This window comes from Coloeus monedula (assembly GCF_965178545.1).
Source record: "Coloeus monedula genome assembly, chromosome: 4".
NCBI lineage: Eukaryota > Metazoa > Chordata > Aves > Passeriformes > Corvidae > Coloeus > Coloeus monedula.
In genome coordinates, this window is record NC_138784.1 from 49649477 (window position 1) to 49668714 (window position 19238).

The 19238-nt window shown below is 36.9% G+C and overlaps 1 protein-coding gene across 2 annotated transcripts in view; it reads right to left on the reverse strand.

The window, feature by feature from the left end:
- DOCK4 (dedicator of cytokinesis 4) overlaps positions 1-19238 on the reverse strand; it is a gene marked incomplete at its 5' end in the record, with an annotated part of 227452 nt that overhangs the window by 38409 nt on the left and 169805 nt on the right. For both annotated transcript variants that reach the window (XM_082279720.1, XM_082279721.1), the window contains 5 exons: positions 1530-1678; positions 3829-3887; positions 4512-4612; positions 6145-6220; positions 13520-13614. In XM_082279720.1, the coding sequence (XP_082135846.1) occupies positions 1530-1678; positions 3829-3887; positions 4512-4612; positions 6145-6220; positions 13520-13614 (480 nt within the window). The remainder of the gene's footprint in view (positions 1-1529; positions 1679-3828; positions 3888-4511; positions 4613-6144; positions 6221-13519; positions 13615-19238) is intronic.

A 19238-nucleotide genomic window follows, 5' to 3' on the forward strand; every position in this document is an offset into this window, starting at 1 on the left:
CTTCTTTTCCTTTAATGAGATTAGAGAAAATGGAGGGAAGATCTAGTTTTATGTCAGGGACTTTGCTAAATGAATATTTTAGAATTACTGGTCAATCATGTGATAAGTCACTTCATCTCTTTGAAGCTGTTATCATTCCCGAGGTTTGTGAGGCTTGCTTTTTTTTTGGTGGGTTTTCTTTTTTTTTTTTTTTGAGGGAGGGAGCTAATTTAAATTAAGCAACGTGACTTTAAAACTACAGGCTGAGTAGCATTTGCTGCTGCTAAGGCAGCTATCTATTTATGGAGTCAGAGGAAAAGCACACAGCCCAAATAAATTGCCTGAATTCTCACTGCAAGGCTGTAAGCACAAGCTATTTTCTTAGACTTAAGTAAAAAGATCATCTTTTGTGACCTGCACCCCATTCTTTATAACTTAATATTCATAAATGCCTGCACCATTCAGAATACTTGGGAGCTCAGACTCTCCCAACCCTCTCACCTGCCACTGTATTTCATTAGAAATCAAATTTGCTGGACTTAGATATTAGCTAACAAAGAAACTTGTGGTTAAGAAAATCTGGTGGTTAATGATTCTTCCAATGCACGTTTTTAAGTGTATTGATTATAAGAAATATAGAGCTGATGTTACACTGTGTATTCACATTTCAAACCTCCTTTTTAACAGTAATATATTAACAATCACAAATCCAGGAGAGAAACCAAGCTATTGTCTTATTTTATTACAGAATAAATCTATTACAATTTACACTTAAACCCAAGCTGAAAACACAGAGAAGTAGAACAAGTGGATTTTTTTCTTTCTCACTCCTTGTTAACATTTCTGTGGTAATTTTTAAAAATAAGCTTATATATTGATAGTGAAAACTACCTACTTACATCACATGCACTCCCCTCTGTTCTTAATAGCTTGTTTTGTGTTTTGGATGCAGTTCCCACCCTAATCATTATGATTACCTGGGAGTAATTAAAATGTTTCTACTCTCCTTCATTTTGAAGCCTCAGAAAGGAGGGCACTGAGAATGGTTTGAGGCAGTCTGAAAGAACTGAGTGGGAGCTGTGGGAGCAGATGGCACTCTTGGTCGTTCCTTCCCAGCCCATTAAGAAAGTGTCTGAGCAACAAGAATGCTTGGATCTTTACTGAAGAAGAACATCTGATCTTTTTCCATAGTAACCAGAAGGGAAGCTGGTTGAATCCTATCTAACCAGCAGTCTGAACTACTGTAAGGCAGAGCTGAAAAAACACCACAACAACCTTGTTGAAAACAGCTCAAGTTTTGTTCTTCACTTCAGCAGGCCATGGATTTTATCCTTCATCTTACATAACTAACATGATAGTATTAGCTGGAGAATCTAACTAGCCCTGCAAAGAGTAAAAAGGGAAAACCCTTGTAATCCCTCTCCAACAGCAGAGTTGTGGATACCTTCTCCACCCTGAACCACCAATGGAGCTCCAGGTTCAAGTCCACTAGGACTCTATGAAATGCTTGGTACTCAGTCCTATTTTATAAACAGCTTCACACAAAGTACCTGTTTAAAGTTGCCACTTCTCCTTTGTTCCCAATCCATCATGTCATGGAAAATAGGAATCATTACATTCCTCAGGTCTGGCTGAGGGATCAAGGTCACTTCCAGGAACGGGCCAATCAGTGCTGGAATAAAGTGAAGCTTGTGTTCCCCTAAAATGAAAATGAACATAAACTTGAATGTGAATTGGGTATCCTCTGCATTATCAAGCAATCCAAATGCTATCTGAAGAATGAAAAAGTAGCATTCTCAATGTCTATAGATTTTTTTTAAAATCACATGTCCATCACAGCACAGGATATTTCTTAAGCCCAAAAAGTGAAAGCTATAGACAATACAAGAATATAAGGCCAACATAATTTATCAGATTTTATTATGCAATACTGAGTTCAGAAGTGACAGTGGGTTAGCTGTATGCGAAGTTAATCCTCCAGCAAAAGAACAAGGACAGACAAAGCATTCTCTAGGCATTTCATTTATATTTCACAGGAATAATTTGGTTTCTAAGCTTTACATCCTTGTGTTTACAAAATGGTTAACTGCCTGATATTCTGTGTTCATCAGAAAGATGTAAGTACTTTGATTTTTACCTATCTTTAGTTTTGCAAGTATAGAAATGGAAATATGTGTTTCAATTGCAGGAAAAGGAAGATATGACTCAGCTGTTCTCAAAACAACTTGCTTGAAAATCAATGCTGAAACATTTTCTATTATGTCACCACATTCCACTTAACAGAAAATGAAGTTCTTGTCAGAAAAGCTAGAAATGGCATACAGTAGACTGACCATTCAGTTTCAGTTTTCCACAAGTAAGACTTCTGACATCCTCAAAATTAAGGGATTATGAATCAGGATGCATTGATTTTCCAATATAGGAATTAATTTACGTCCAGCCTACCTCTGGATATTCCAGTGGGCATTCAGCCCTGCTTGCTGCCCTGTTCAGTGTCTGAGTTTGTGCAAAGGAGAACAAGAACTTTCCCTTTCTGGAAACATCCTAGAATGCTTATCCATATGAAAGCAAGGTGACTGTACAAGGATCAAGGCTTACGACAACTCTTACTGCTACAAGAATTGTAAAATGCTGACTAGCATAACACCAATTAAAATAAAGATCCTGACTATAGTATTTAATTGGACACATTACAAGATGAGATCCATATTGTGTCCAACGAAACTCACCCCTACTGAAAGGCATCACTTGCCTGCATCCCAGGTTTCCTTTCAGCAGAAAACAACATGCGTGGGGCGGTGATGCACACTAAGGTGTGCGTGCAGGAAGGAGATGGGACCTGGGAGTAGATCCTTGACATACCAGTTTTGAAATACCCATAATGTATCCACGTAATTTAGAGGGATGTCTTGGTGAGTAAGCAATACTAAATATTGTAAATAAGTAAAATATGCTACTTATCAGACATTAACAAGATATTAGTAAGAAAATATTTCTTATTTTGAACATGTCTCTCTTTAGTACAGGCTGATCTGAAAGACAGTTTTTTGCAACTTCACATCTTGCTGGGGAAAAGAGTGATAGAACTGAAATGACAGTATCTCAGAAATCACATCAACAGAAATCTCATCATCTGATGATGGTTCCTGTATCTTTAATAAGCCTTCTGATGAAGTAAATATTGAATAACTGAAATACAAAGATGACAAATGTAGTGTCCAAATCTTCTACTCACTTTTTATTTTTTTCCCACACAACATTTAACTTCATTTCTCTGACACTCATACTTTCAAACAGTTTGCACAGTTAAAAATATAAATGTGTTCCTAAGTTAATATTCAAGCATGTATTTTTTCCTTGTTGACCAATGTGTTGTTTATACATTAGTCACTGACTTGTTTATGCCTTTATATTTTAGTGCAAATAAGACTTCAGAGAAGACTTGATGCAAACCCAGCATCTCAGGAGAGCTTCAGAATTAAGACATGCCTTGTCCTTAAACTATTTGACAGCATGACTAAAAATAAGAACATGAGTGTATTTCAAGGCGTAATAATTCTGCCCAAAAAGAGTAGTACTTTCTTTCTTCATTTTCTCTGATAGTATTCTCTCAGTTGTCTGTGAAGAAATAGGGATAGGTCAGATACAGTATCAAGGCTTAGAAAGCTGAGTTTAGCTATAAAGAAGAAACTACAGATGACAAGCTTTTTCCTAAACTTGAATCAAGACTTCATACCTTGAACGTAATTATCAACAACTCCTCTATCCCTGGGAAGTATATATAATACCTGAAGAACTAATAATTTGCTTTCATTTTATGAGTTACTGATGATGTGTTTAATCACTTACCTAAATTTTGCCACATACTGAAGATTTCACATCCCATTGTTACCCGCATGTCACCATATCTGCAGTGTATTAAAAAATAAAGCAAAAAAGTGAAAGATAATTTAAGAAAATCAAGTTCGCATGCCATTCTGTGACATTATTAAATGAAATGTCTCATTTGTAGTCCACAAAAAACAACTTTGAAAGTGCTGGTTTCTTCCAGGTTTTTGCTCTTTCAATCGTACCCAGCTAAAACAGGATTCCTAAACCCAGGTTTATTCAAAATATTGCCAAAATGCTACACGTCAGTAACACAGCTGTGAAGTAAAACCTATTTTTTGCCGTAACATGCTCCAGTTCTCTCTCTGAGAACAAATAGTTTTGTTCTAACTTAGAGAAATACATTAATTCATATAGACAATAGTGCAGTGCCCGGCAGAAACACCTGAACAAGTGTGAGTTGGCTCACGCATTCTCCGGCAATGAGTGGCTGTTTCGCTCCCCGTGTCTGAACCACTTGAGGCACTCACATGAAGGCTGTTGGCTCTGAAGACCTGTACAAAGGGCCAGAACCAACTCTTGTTCTAGTCAGTGGACATACTGATACATTTTTCTTTCGGTGGGCCCTCTTGCAACCTCCAATGTCTTGCATCTTGAGAAATTTTAAATCTGTTAGTTTTCTATGAGCTGATAGCAGTACTTACTTTTCTAAAACCTTTTTCTTCTTGGAAGGTGTGAACATCTCCAGTTGCAGACATAACTGGTTTATAAAAATTACAGCAAGAAAAAAGTAGGAATCCCATATCTACAATAAGAATATGGCATGTGGTTATTTCATTTTCTCAGTACCACAATTTATGACCACTCAAGATGCAAAATTTCAAATCACAGCCCTTGTTTCAAATTACTCAAACTGCTTTTGACTAAATTTCTTTGACCCAAAATATACTTTTCACCAACTCCAAAATGTTCAGCAAAAATACATCTATTTACATATCCTACATCTCTAAATTTAAAAGTTTCAAAGTTACAGATTTGGTTTTTTCATCCCTCCAAATCAGAAAACCTTACTTTTGGAAACTTTCTTTGGGGTATATTTAAATAGAAAACCGCACTTCAAGTCCAAACCCCAAAAAATTCTGACACCTCAAAAGCTATCACGTAACAAGATTGATATTCTCTGTCCATCACACTTTATAATAGTATTTGCAAGCCTCACTTGCTGCAGCCTTCACTGGACAAAAACCAAAGCCAGGTTTTGTTAAGATATTGCAAATATACAGATGTTTTGTGCTCATACTTTATGAATTAGATGTTGAATATTCTACTTCTAAGACTTAAAGATAAAATTAAAGATAAAATACTAATTATTTTAACAACCCAATTAACAACCCAATTCCATGACAAGAAGTGTAGAGGGAGCCCTATTCCAGACCCTGCAGTTCAGCAGGACAGCAATAACATTGCTACTCAAGTTTAAGGAACATAGAGGCCTTGTTCTACAGGCAGTTCTTTTATCAGTTTTAGCCTCTGAACTTACAGAAATTCATAAAGAATAGGCTTCCTCATGTTCAGTTGAGTAGATAAATCTGCATTCCTGCCCATCTATCTAACAGAAGTCTGAATTTTCAGAGAAGAATCCACAACCCTGCTGGAAGTCAACAGGAGCTCACTGTCTTCTCTAGGAAGGAAAGTCTGCACTTTTCATGATGCAATAGTTGGACTAACATCTCTTGGTTGGGCAGAATATTCATTCAGGTTTGTTTCCATGGAAATGTGTCTTTTCAGACACATTCCTAGATGTTCTAATCCTAAAAGCATAATCTGTAATTCACAGTTTATCATAAATGCAGTATCTCACTATATGAGGTACCCACTACCAACTTTAACTACATTCACCATGAAGTGTCATAATTTTATAATTTTAATTATGCAGCATGTTAATTGGTCTTGAGAGAAATTACAAAAATATAAACCTGCATTTTATATAAATTTGCATTGATTAAAAACATGAAATATTTTTTTCTTTCTGTGATATCAAAAAATAATAGCTAAATAATTTCATTAGCTTTTCTGATCCAAAAAATTGCTATGCAAAAATCCTAAATAAGTAGTCTAACAAAGAGGCTCAAATAACAAAATGAAAAAAAAGATGAAATTAAAAAAACCTCACAGCAGTCATTTTTAGGATAGTCCTGCATTTAAGAAAAAACATCTCTGAGTGTTTGAAATTACTGATTTAGTACATGTTCTAGCTGTTTAGATGCCGGAACTACATTTAAGAACCACCAAGACACAGGATGATGTAGCAGCTATTGCATCTATAATTTACTCTACCTTGTAATCAAAGTTTTCATTTAAGAAGTTTTTACGAAGGGCATCCGAAAGGTACAAGACTGTAGTAATGATCACACTGGGAAGAAAAGAATGAAAAAGACAGGAGTTCTCATTAAGTGGAAATTCATATTTAAGAATCAAAGCCAGAGAATTTTCCAGTGAAGAAACAGACGTAGCATGTCTAGTGGCACTAAATACTACATTTTCAACAAATCATATAAATGCCTGACTTACCTGCACCTATTGACAGAAAACATGCACATTGAGATAAATAAGGTGTGCTGTAAGAATGTGCACTGAAAACAGAGATTCTATATAGAAGAATATAATTGGTCAAGACCAATCATAAACTTTGTTCTGCAAATAATTATGACATCAGATTTATTACACACCTTGTCTTAATAGCATTAATACACACAGTTGTACAATTTGTTTTCAGCTTTCTTGGTACTGAAAGTATGTGCATATAGATTGCAAATATAAAATATCTAGTAAATACCAATATTCAACATTGACACCTCTATGGACAAAAAGTCTTTTTAATGACAACAGATAAATGCAGAACTGCATGAGCTCTGAGAGAAGGATCTGCTTCTAAAGATCCTTATGCTGTATGTTGTAAATACTCATATATTACCCTACATTTACAGCTGCCTGAATTGTAATAATCTATCTTAAATAAATATATATGACCAAGATCCTTTCACAGTAGTTGTCACCAAAGGTCAATGATGGCTTTGTTTATTGCAGCAACCAACTTCGGTAATCAACAGAAATAGAATATTCTTTGAGATTATTTAAATACACTAATTTCAATGATTCAAACCTTACACTAACCTCTGCAGCACTCTTGTCTGCCAACATATTTAGTCAAACTAAAAATCCATATAAAGCATTAAATTCTTTTTGAAAATGGTCAGAAGTGAATACTTACGGAGAAAAAAAAAGATAAACACAGAATGATCTTTTTGCTGTTATGTATTTTACAACAATCAACTGTTTAAAGATCTGAGAAAAAGGTTATATCTACACATTTCATTTAATTACCATCTGTCTATTATTAATACATTTAGTTCTTCTTTGAACATAGTTCTTGACCTGCATGCTGTTACATTGCTAAAATTTGTTTCCCTTTCTATACATTGGACTTCATTTTTTTTACTATTTTTTGCAATGCATTCACGACAAAAAAAATTGTGAAGTATAACAACAGCAATATATATATTTCAAGGTTATAATATTTTTCATTTGTATAACACTGGAGAATTAAATGTTAGCCAACCCACCTAGGAGATAAACTATATTTTTCTTCTGGCACTTTTGACAGTTTTCACATTTATAAATAAAAAATGGCTATGTATAATTTAACATAATAGTAGTTCAAATGTTTGCTTCCATCCTTCTACTTTTAAAATTACTGTCCCTGCCAAACTTTACCTTCTTGTTTGATGTGCCTGAACACCTTCAACAGCCATTTGAGACTGTTTTTAGAACAGTGCTTGAGTCTCATGTTTCATTTATTCCTATTCCATTGTTCAAGTGTCCTTTTCATACATATTATTTTCTCAACAATTACTCTGTAACTTTTCTATCCAAGTAGTGTTCCATGCTTAGCACTCATCTCGAAGTTAATCCCACTTTTTCACCAATGGAGAGTTACAGCCTGTGTACAGCACTCACTGTTGCAGCATGGAACACAAAGTGAAATGTTAGCAAAATGCAGTACAAGCAAAGTTAATAATCGAGGCATGGATAAGAACAGAGCCCCTTCATTCTTGTTGTTGTGCATGATTTAATTTAAAGCCCATATGCTTCACGAAATGGAAACAGTTTGTATATTTCAGGAAGACATTCTGATAGAATAAGTCAGTTCATCAGAATTATTGCTATGTAAAATTTCCACCTAAGTCCAAAGTAATAAATCCCTGAAAAACTTTACTCAAGAGAAAATTCCACAAGATCCGTAACCATACTGCCAAGTTTACATTACATAGTTCTATTTATGTCGGGGACAATTCCTTTCTTGCTACATTCCTTCCATGGCAGGTGAAACTGAACAGAAAGATCTGCTTCAATTCTTATGAGGAGGTGTATAAAGTAGACATCTTAAATGCAATTTTTAGAATATTTTTTGAAAATTTTTCGTGACATAACAGAATAATTGCAATGCAAGTATTTCTTCCTGTAAGAAATTTAGCTCAGGTTTTATTTATTGGGTAAGCCAAAGATAAGATATGGATTAGTTGATAAAATGTGGGTCTCTAACATGAGATCTATGTTGTAGATAAAGAAACCTCAAAACACCAGATGCAACACACAAGGTTGAAGACATTGATTTTGACCCACAATCTGTTATTCTGAATCTAAAATCAGGTAGATCAGAAAACAAGCTAAGGTTGGGGATGCTTATATATAAAAAAAAGAAAAAATGCACAAAACAGAGGCAGCAGCCAGAAGACAGCTGCCTGATCTGGTACAGTACTCACATTCCAAGTTGATTCCCAGCCAGCAATTTCCAAACAACAACAACAACAACATTCATCTGAAATCCATCTGAGTATCAAACTATAAACTGAGTTTGTGACAACACTTACTTTTCTTTCTCTTACCACCTGCCACATATTTGTTCAGAATGCTGGTTTTACAGGACAAAAACATCTGCTTGTAGCTACTAAGTTATGCTGGACCCATACAAAGGATGCTAGCCCAATGTCTGGTAAGGCCATTGTTGTTGGGAGTGGCTTTTCCATCTAATTTTCAGAGCAAACCTTTCTGCAATAAGCTATTTGAAAAATCCAGAAGTTCAACAACTGTTTACTGCCTGGGCTATGCTCTGGCAACTTGGCTTTTGCCTGGGCAGCCAGTGGTAGAAAATGAAAGCTTTCCTTTTCCATGCTGATATAGGATGAATGTATAACGATAGCTTCTCATTCCATCCTTTGCTATTTCAGAGTGAAATATTCCCAAACACAGAGGTATTTGAACAAAAATGTCTTTCACAGTTCACAAATAAATGAAATAAACCTTGAATCGCGTATATGTTATGCTTCTACTGTTATGTTTATGAGCTTATTTACTCACGCGTGCCTATGTATATCTATGCTTTTTGTGAAGGACTGAATGCCAGGTTCAGTTGCTAGCAACATTTTCTATTACATAAAAGCAAAAATGTTGTTAGCAACACTATGTATTACATAAAAGCAAGAATTTTTGTTCATTGTAGGAGTCTCAGACTCCCACACCATGGGAGCTAACAGGATTCTTCAGAGCAGTCATAATGATGACCCTAATGCTGATTTGATGTCTTCCCTTACTGTGTATTCCATTTGAGTTACTTTTATAGTAATAATAATAGTAATAATAATAATAATAATAATGTATTTCAGCCATTACTGAATTTGATAACCAAAAAGATTGTCAACTTAAAGCCCTTATGACCAACTGACAGTAGATATGTTTGAAATTTCAGTGTAAGCAACATATTATGTAAACCTTATGTAAACAGATCAATTATTTTACTATAAATAATACTATTCATACACCTATTTTGTGTGCTTCTAATATTCAAATTGAGGATTGTATGACCTAGCATCTCTACCGTTAAGCAAAATGCTGAAAGGATTTGCACAGTTAATTACACAGAGATCTTGAAAATTAAAGCTTTTTGCATACCAAGAGCAGCAGAAAATTAGTTCTTTGTTCAATAATACATAAACATAAGCATAGTATGTTATGAATATCAAACATTTGCTCAGCAAGTAATTGAAACTCCTTTGCTCTCTAAGTCCCTCCTCAACTGTTAATAACATGAAGTTCAGCTGAGTCTATTAACTGCTCTCAAAAGATGCCAGGCAATTAAAAGTATTAGACAAGTCATTCTTTTCCTAACCTTAAGGTAACTGAAGCCAGTGACCATTACACAGTGATTTCCAGTTGAGACTGTCACTCTCCAGAAGCTTCAGTTTTAGTAAGTCATATTTTGCTATAAAATTTATTATTTCTCTCTGGCACTAGGCAACTGATTCAGACATCTTCCTATATTATGTGGTGCTCCTCTGCAGTTACAAATAGAAGCTAGATATTACCTAGTTGATGTAGAAAGAAAGTCTACTCCCAGAATGAAAGAAATTAAAATAATATTTTCCATAGTATACATAAAGCCATATTTGTAACTCAGTAGTAACATTCATGTTAGAAATATTAAATGACCATTAGTAATTATTTTGCTTTCCTGCATACATGCTGATTAGCTCATGACAGATGTTACATGGTTATGAAGCTTTAGTTTTTTGTCTCATAGCTCCCTTAGAAGCTGAGGATGTTTTTCCATGTTCTCCTTCCATTACAGAATGCAATTCAAAAAATCTATTTCTCTGCTTTAGTCCTAAGTTTGCCTTTTTAAATGATACTTTATTTCTCAAATTTTAGAAGTCAATTGGCACTTAATGCTAGCCGTTAATACTTTCACACGTTGGGCATACGAACATTCAGAACTATAGATCCTATATGTGTCATCATGAAACATCTTAGTTTCTGGATAGTTAGAGATTTCCCTTCTTGAGCTCATAGTATCTTCAGTTTTGGTGGGTTTTTTAAATTTCCCAGACAGAATCCAAGTATCAGATGCTACATAATTACTGAAAACACTGCAACTAGAAAGAAAAAAAAAAAAACCCACAATGAGGCAGGGGGCAGTGATATTTTTTATGTAAATGTTGTATATTGTAAGAATTATGGCATTTAAGGCTTAGAAATATTTCAGGTAATTGTAGTTCTGCATACATAAGTAAGAGGAAAAAAAGTATTTTCTCACAGGAAAAGCTTATTACTTGATTATATCCTTGCTAAGACTTATTTCTTCCCTAAGCTCAGACAGGCTAAATCTCTCTTCCTGTAATTACCAGACAGTTTGAATTTTTATATCACTCTAGGGACAGGGAGAGAAAACCAGTGCTGCTGTTGATTGACTGCAGCAATGGGTGAAGCTCCCATGACACACACACCACCTTCAGGTGAGCTGCAGTCTCTCGAGTAAAAGGCCAGACAGGTGAGAGGGCAGCCGTCGGACACAGGAAATATGGCACTTGTTTTATTCCTGGGAAGCAGAAGTTAGAAATGACCCAGACTGTTATTGGATCACTTAATTCTGCTCTTAAAAAGATGGGCTAGACCTTCTGGCTCTTTCTTTTAGACATGAATAGAGCAGAGAGCTGAAGAAGTTTTGCCTTCAGTTCTGAAGAGTCTCAGATCCCTGGAAGTGCTCTGGCTGATCAACTGAAGCTCAGGAAGAACAGCTTACTTCTATCTGTGGGGCAGGCAGTGCCCTAATTTCACATCCTGCCTCTAGGCTCTTTCCTTTGCATTTCAAGATTTTGGGCTGGAACAATTCTAGCAAAGCTAAAACTGATTGTGCTTTTGAATACCTTGAGGAAGCTAAAGGAAGGCAGCCACTGCCATTGCAGTGAGGGACATGAGGCAAAGGAAGAAGCTCCCATTCAGAAACAGCTCTGGAAAAACTAGTTCTCTGCAGCTGAGGAGAGAACAGAAGTGGATTTTCCTTTCTGCTGCCTCAAAAAGGAACAGAATAGGAATGTAGGAATAATGAGGCTTCAGCTTTCACCACATATTTAAGCACACCTGGTCAACCCCCTATTTCATAGCAAACTAGCACTTCCTCCACATTGGAACAAATTCCTAGCCAAGCAATTATTGAAAGCTGAATTGGTAAAGATGTGCTTACAATCCCACTTGCTGGCAGAAGTGCTTATGCAATTGTGTGCTATCGGGATCAGTTAGGTGGTCTGACGAGCTCCTCGTGGCCAGTTCCCACCAGCAGTTATTGTCAGCTTCTGCCTAACTTCTTTGCCTGACAGAACTGGGCATAGACTCACCTCCTAGATGGTCAGAAACAAATGACGTGGATTAATAAAGGGAGATGTGTGATGGTTACTAAAATACTGGTGAAGAAAAGTGCTCCTTTTGCAGAACTTCGTATCATCTGAACATCACCAGCCATGTAACACGTGCCAAGGTCGCTCCTAAACCTCAGTTCTGGACATGTCAGCTGTTGCAAAGCCATCTGCCAAGCCAGCTGTTACTGGAATATATAACAATTTCTTAGACTATCTATTTTGTCTAAAAGTTCTTATGTCTTTTTCCCTCTTTCTTGTGTTTCAGTTTATTTCTTAAGCATGATTACCAGATACAGGCTGGTATCAGCCATACCTTATTTAATATCATAACAGAAACAAATGATCCTATCCATTCTTTAATTAGTAACTTTTTTCCTGGAACTCAAACTTGGCAAGATTAGCAACACTGAGGTAATAAAAATTAACAAAAAATGTTAATTTTTTCAAGTCATGACAAAGCTTGAGCAAATACTACTATGCTTGCATATCCACACACACACAACAAATACAGATCATACACACAAGTGTTGTTAATTTTAATTGTACCAATAATATTGCTACTAGTACAATTGCTACAGCACCACAAATGTAAATTCTCCTTGAAGCCAGCAGGCACAATGCAGACTAAAACTGAATTTTAATCAGGCATTGCAATATGTATCATGAAATTTTAAGCCAATCCTACATTCTGGATTCCTAGGTCTGCCCAGCACAATGCCCCTTCTCTGCTTTTGTGTAACTGTGCTGATCATTCAGCTGCTTTATCTGACCTAAAGCCAAGACTACAAAAGGGATAGGTGGTGATAAAGGTGGTGAAATAAAACTTAATAGTTTCAGACCTGTCATAATTACTTCTTAGAAATGCTGGGAACCTGTTTCTTTAAAAATAAAGCCTGAGCAGAGAAAGAACGGCTGATGGGCAGGTTTCATCTGAAAATCTCACTAAGCACTGCTTAGAGCCTTACATGACTGCTGCCTGTGCTGTGCCTCATTTCCCGATTTGTGATTTTTAATTTGTGATTTTTCTGACCAACACTAAATGAACAAACATGTAAAAACATCGTTAACAATATTACAGTTGATAATTTCTTCTGGAGAGCAAACGGATCTTTACCAACTCGGAATTTCAAGGAACAGATTTGAAAAGAAGTTCCTGGAAGACTTGTCATTTGTTACTTGGAAAACAAAGCCGTTGATGCTTTGCAGCTTTATTCTGTAAAAGTGTTTCTGAGTTTCCAGTTATATGTGCTTACTAAAATTCAAAACAGAAAGAGGTATAGATTATATTATAAATTTGTAGTATAAAAGAGGTCCAGAAATTTGAAATCTTAAATTAAAAAAAGAACTGCAGCCAGCATTATAAAAAATATATTGCATTTTTATTACATACATCATATAAATTTATTTTTATTGCGCTCTGTGCATACTACCCGTACTTTTTAATAACATTAAAAATACCTTACTTGTTTGCAACCAAACGCATCACTGTCCAGTCTTTTGGAAACATCTCTGGTCGTATTAGTATCCGAAATACTGTGAAAATCTGCAGCAGGAAATCCTTTGGAAAGAAAAGAAGTAGTCATATGTCATTGCTGCTTTAAAAAGAGCAGTGAGCTTTAAAAATGCTTTAATCAGAGAGAAGAAAATCATTATAGAAATAACAGAACTGCACTTATTTTCACCATAGATACACTTCTGAATGCTTTTTTTTATTACTTCCCAAGAATTTTCAAATAGTGATTTAATCCTTTCTTCTTAAAATGATGAAAATAATATAATGTGCCATTTGATTGACAGCAATGCATAAAAGAAATGTCAAAGATGCATTTGGTTTCCACCCATACACTTCCACAAATGCAACGTCGAGAACAATTTGCAAATCAAAAAAGCACTTTACAAACACCAGAGAGTTCAGAATATCTCCTTAATCATGCCAGGCTTTCATCACTTTCGAGATTTATTCTAAAAGTGGCATTATTTGGTGGGATAGAGAGAGAATGTAAGGACAATTTTATCACTGAGTTGAGAGAGACCAGTGACTCCAATAGAGATGCCCAGGCCCCATAACTGGTAGTGCAACTGGCTGGGTGTGTGCAGGTCACTTAACCATTCTGCCTCATTTGCTGGAGCTAGAAAAGCAGTCAACACCTGTGAGCTACCTTGAATGTAGAAAGCACTGCCTGAAAGCTTTTAGCATTATCATCTCCTATGTCATTTAACTCCCTAATAAATAAGTAATCTATTCCTCTCACCACGGTTTTTTTTTTTTAGTTTTCGTTTTCACAAATAAAACTAACAAGGGACCATCTTGATTATGGATAGTACTGCCAGTATTCTTTTAGTATGAAAATTGAGCTTTTGACAACATGAAGAGCATGAAGCAAGTGATATAAACACATCTAACAGAATCAGTGCAGTACCTGACCTTGGAATGTTTGGTATTCATTCTGCCCACATCACTTGTAGAGAGTTACCCCAAAACACGGATGAGATGAAGATACAAATAATTCTGAACACCAAAATATATTCTCAAGTGCATTTATCAAAGTACAGATGACAGGCATTGCACAACAGATGTCTTTCATCAGAGAATCACTGTAAAGGGGGACGAATACAGGCATTGGATAAGGCAGATGAGATCCCCACACCCACCCACCAGGGAAGATTACATAAAAGAGACAACCTGTTTTCTGAGCAAGATGCCAAAAAATTATCTGTATTAAAGAGTATAAACAGTACTCATTGCAGATAACATACTGTTCGAATGCATGTGACCAGCTTTACAAGATAAACAAGTACCTGTCTCTATGAGAAACACATTTATTCCAGGCCATTTTTCTATAGCTTTGCACCTTGTACTTAAGTGCCTTTTTATTTTGTAGAGGTTACCTCCCTTCCCTGCAGTAATCCCACAGCTCTGTGCCATAATCCCAACAATCTTGCAGTGCCTTGAATGTTGCTGCATATCACCTCACAACAACATCCCAAATTCCTCCATATTCCCTTTTTAGCCTGTCTGTTGTCCGGACACAGTATCTGTTGCTGCCATTAGGGATTTAACCAGCAGATTGGTGAGCTGAAGAGGCCAAATGGCTGTTATTGGGAAACCACAAAACCATGCGGTTTGAAGATTTAAAACCCAAGGGCTGTGTAAGGTATAAACTTAGTGCCTTTGAGATAGCTTGTTCAAAAGTCATGAATAACAGTCAAAAAGGAAGATCATATGTACTTCATTTCTTTGGGTAACTTCAGGCTAGAATCCAAATACATCTTTTATTCCAAGCAAACTTTAAAAAAAAGGAAATGTAGACACTGCCATTAAATTTTGAATCATTAATACCAGGATAATTATTTCTAATTTTCACAGAAAAAATAGAAAATCGTGTCATCAATATAGTGATATTAGATGCAAAACATAGATTTAGTAACAGACTTTAACATTTAAAAAACATTTTAGCCGGCAGTATAAGTCAACTAACATTTGGTTGGTTGAGTAGAGATAGAATTAATGTCTCATATGCCTTCTATCTTAAGAGACAAAAAGGAAGTAATTCTGTCCTTTCACATACTCTAAATACCATCTCTTAATATTCCTACCTAGTGTGCATAAGGTCTAGTACTATCTGTAAGATAATACTAGATAGTACTATGAGGTTTAGTACTAATTTCACACCACTTAACTTCACACCTGAAGGAAGAGGTGCCATCCAGAGGGACCTGGACAAGCTCAAGAAGTGGCCTGGTGGGAATGTCATGGGTTCTAACAGGAGCAAGTGCAAGGTGCTGCAGCTGGGTCAGGGCAACCCCCTGTAACAACACAGGCTGGGGGATGAACAGATCCAGAGCGGCCCTGCCAAGAAGGACTTGGGGTGCATGAGAGGCTGGACATGAGCAGGCAAAGTGCCCTCCCAGCCCAGAAAGCCAATTGTATCCTGGGCTGCATCAAAAGCAGTGTGGCCAGCCCGTCAAGGGAGGGGATTCTGTCCCACTGCTCCACACTGGTGAGACCCCACCTGGAGTGCTGCACCCAGCTCTGGGGCCCCATCACAGGAAGGACAGGGACCTGGTGGAGAGAGTCCAAATGAGGCTACCAAGGTGGTTAGAGGAATGGAGGACCTTTCCTGTGAGGAAAGGCTGGAAGAATTGGAATTGTTCAGCCTGGAAAAGAGGAAGCTGCAGGGTGACCTAATTGAAGCCCTGCCAGTATCTGAAGGGAGCCTGCAAGAAAGATGGAGAGAGACTATTTAAAAGGGTGTGTGGTGACAGGACAAGGGGTACGGCTTCCAAATGGAAGAGAGTAAGTTTAGCTTAAATATTAGGAAAAAAAGTCTTCACTGTGAGGATAGTAAGGCACTGGGACAGATTGCTCACAGATGTTGCAGAAGCCCCATCCCTGGAAGTGCACAAGGCCAGTCTGGATGGAGCTCTGAACATGGTCAAGTGGAAGGCATCCCTGCCTGATCTTTAAGCTTCCTTCCAACCCAATCCATTCTGTGCTTCTGTGATTAAATAATGTAGTATCACAGTTTGGTTTTCTTTGAGCAGCAATACTTGCCCGATGAAATTTTCTAACTATGATTAAGGAAGAAGCACAGCCTTCTGAAGGACTGAAAACCATCTATTCATTTAACCAAAATCTGACTTGGAATTTCTTTGCGCATTTCTCAATATGAATGTAAAATCCTCTGCAAAGCAGATCAGACTCTTCACTGGACCTCTTGGGGTACATCTATAAAGCATTTTAATTTGGGTCAACCGACCACTTTGAAGCTAATTGCTTGATGTTCCATTGCTTTGATTCACGCTGCCAGGGTTATCAGGCTACTTGATATCAGGGTTTTGTAGAGCAGCCAGAGTGCCAAATGCCAATAAGGAGGAGGATGGTTTCACAGTGAGCTGTCACTTCCTGGGCAACTCACCCATCCCTTGGCCAGCTCCTTTCCCAGATCTTCCTTGCTTCACTGCTTTCTTAATCTACATCAGAAGCCACCTAAATGAGTGGCTTTAGAACCATCCCTCTTCCCCATCCAACTTTTCAGAAGTCCCACATGTCAGTGGATGTCCCCGAATAGCAGGGGAAGGATGGTGGCTAGAACTGAGCTTCTCCACCAGAGACACTCCCCATGCCTATGGACCTCACCCTGTGTCCCAGGGGCCATTAGAGAACAATGGAATAACCTGCACTTGGTATCAGGGCTTGGCAGCCACCGTATCCTGCTCAGGCTCCTTGAGGTGGAAGAGACAGATGACAGAACTAGTAAGGTTTACACCCAACCCTATGAAATATTATAATTTCCTTCATCAAATCTCTATTCTGTCACATTATGTCGGGTACACTGCAAATGAATAAAAACTAGGCCTTCTGGTAGGTGCTTACTTGTTATGTCTTCTTTTAATCTATTAATTAAAAACCCCACACATATTGATCGAAGCCGCCTTCCTGCAGACAAAGCTGCATTGTGCTAACATATACTGTTTTTTGCATTCACTTTCCCACTGATCTCCTATTTATAACTTCCACTGTTACCTTTTGTCATAAATTATATTTGAGCTTTTTCACAGCAGCAAATATCCACCTACAAAGGTACCTCTGTTCTATAAATTGCTGTAAAAGATACTTACTAGTAGTAGAAAGCATTTTGTGGTAAGCAAAAAGAGCACACCTTTAAAATAATACAGAAAGATAAAAGGAAGCATTCAAAATTACTGTCTTGTTAAAGTCAGGGTTTCAAAAAGTGAGTGAAGTATAGTGCCGGGTTCTACCACTCAGCCATGAAACCCCTGTCAGTTCTTTTATACTTCATTTACATGTTTTCAAACATAAAATGTTTTTCCTATCTTCTGTTTTGAGTGGAAAAAACCTCTCTTAAAAAACTGACAAAACAGTCACCGTGTCAATTACTTAAGATAAATATATTTACAAAATAGAGGGAATATTTGCATAAGCAACCACTTGTTTAAGGCATCATTCAGATGCATGTCATAGAAATGTGTACATGTCATTACTTCAAAGTCTCCATTTTGCTTTTCTTTGTTTAACTAGCTGGAAACAGCCTTTAGTAAGTTTGGTATAGACTGCTAAAAATGAAAAAAAAACTGCAAAACCTTCTTTCCTTTTTTGCAAGTACTCTCATGAGTGAATTTTTGTTTGGAGAAGTGGTTTGGTGGGAGTATTTTTATTAACTGCATCACAAATGCTGTGCAAACATACATTCATGCAAGTACTGACATAGCCACCTTGAGAATTAGTGTGGAAGAGAGATGAAATGTCATGCGTTACCAGTGCCTAATCATTTAGTACAGAGGGTTAATTGTAACCAGAGGTAGCTAAAACAAAAAAGCAGAGCACAAAGCAATTCAAAGGCCTAGGTTACACTCAGGTAAGTCCCTTGTAAACCTCCTATCAGATTGCTAACTCGTAATGGGGCTTCAGGAAGACCCAACTGACTTTGCTACCACTGACTGGGGGCAAAATGAGGAGTCAGAAATACAGTAAGCTGATGGTAGTTATCACTGAAGTTTCAATCCCAACTAGCCACTAGATTAACTAAGGCTACTATTTCAGTTTCTAAAGCATCTCAGGGAAAAAAAGTCTTATCACTGATATTTACACCTCTTGAATTTTCTTTTATCCATACTGATATCATTTCCTAAGATATGTTAAAGCAAAGAAAATTCCACACTTGGTAATCAAAGCAAGATGGTTTAGATAGCCTAGTCATACACAATCACCTCATGATTAACAGCAGTGTCAGTCTCACACACTAGCTCTCATCTTTCCCTCTTGCTCTCAGGGATATTTGATATTTCCAAGTGAGGGGGAAAAAACAATGTATTATTTAAGATTCAGAAGAGAAGGAATGCTGCATTAATGATGATCAGACTACTGCCACTGAATCACTGATGGAGCTGATGCTGATTTGATGAGATCTGAATGGAAATAACAAACTCTGGACTTGAGTTCTTAAGACCTCTGTTTTGATAGCTGATGGCACCAGCTACAGCTGCTTTCCATATGTCTCTGCGTAATAGTAGGGTATGTGCGTGGGGGGAATTTAAATGTGTCAAATCAAACACCATTCAAGCATTAATTCCAGAGATTTTTCATATTCTAGAAGGAAAAAAAGTCTGAATAAACTCAACACTGTATTTCACAGATACATCAAACAGAAATAAAGCCTG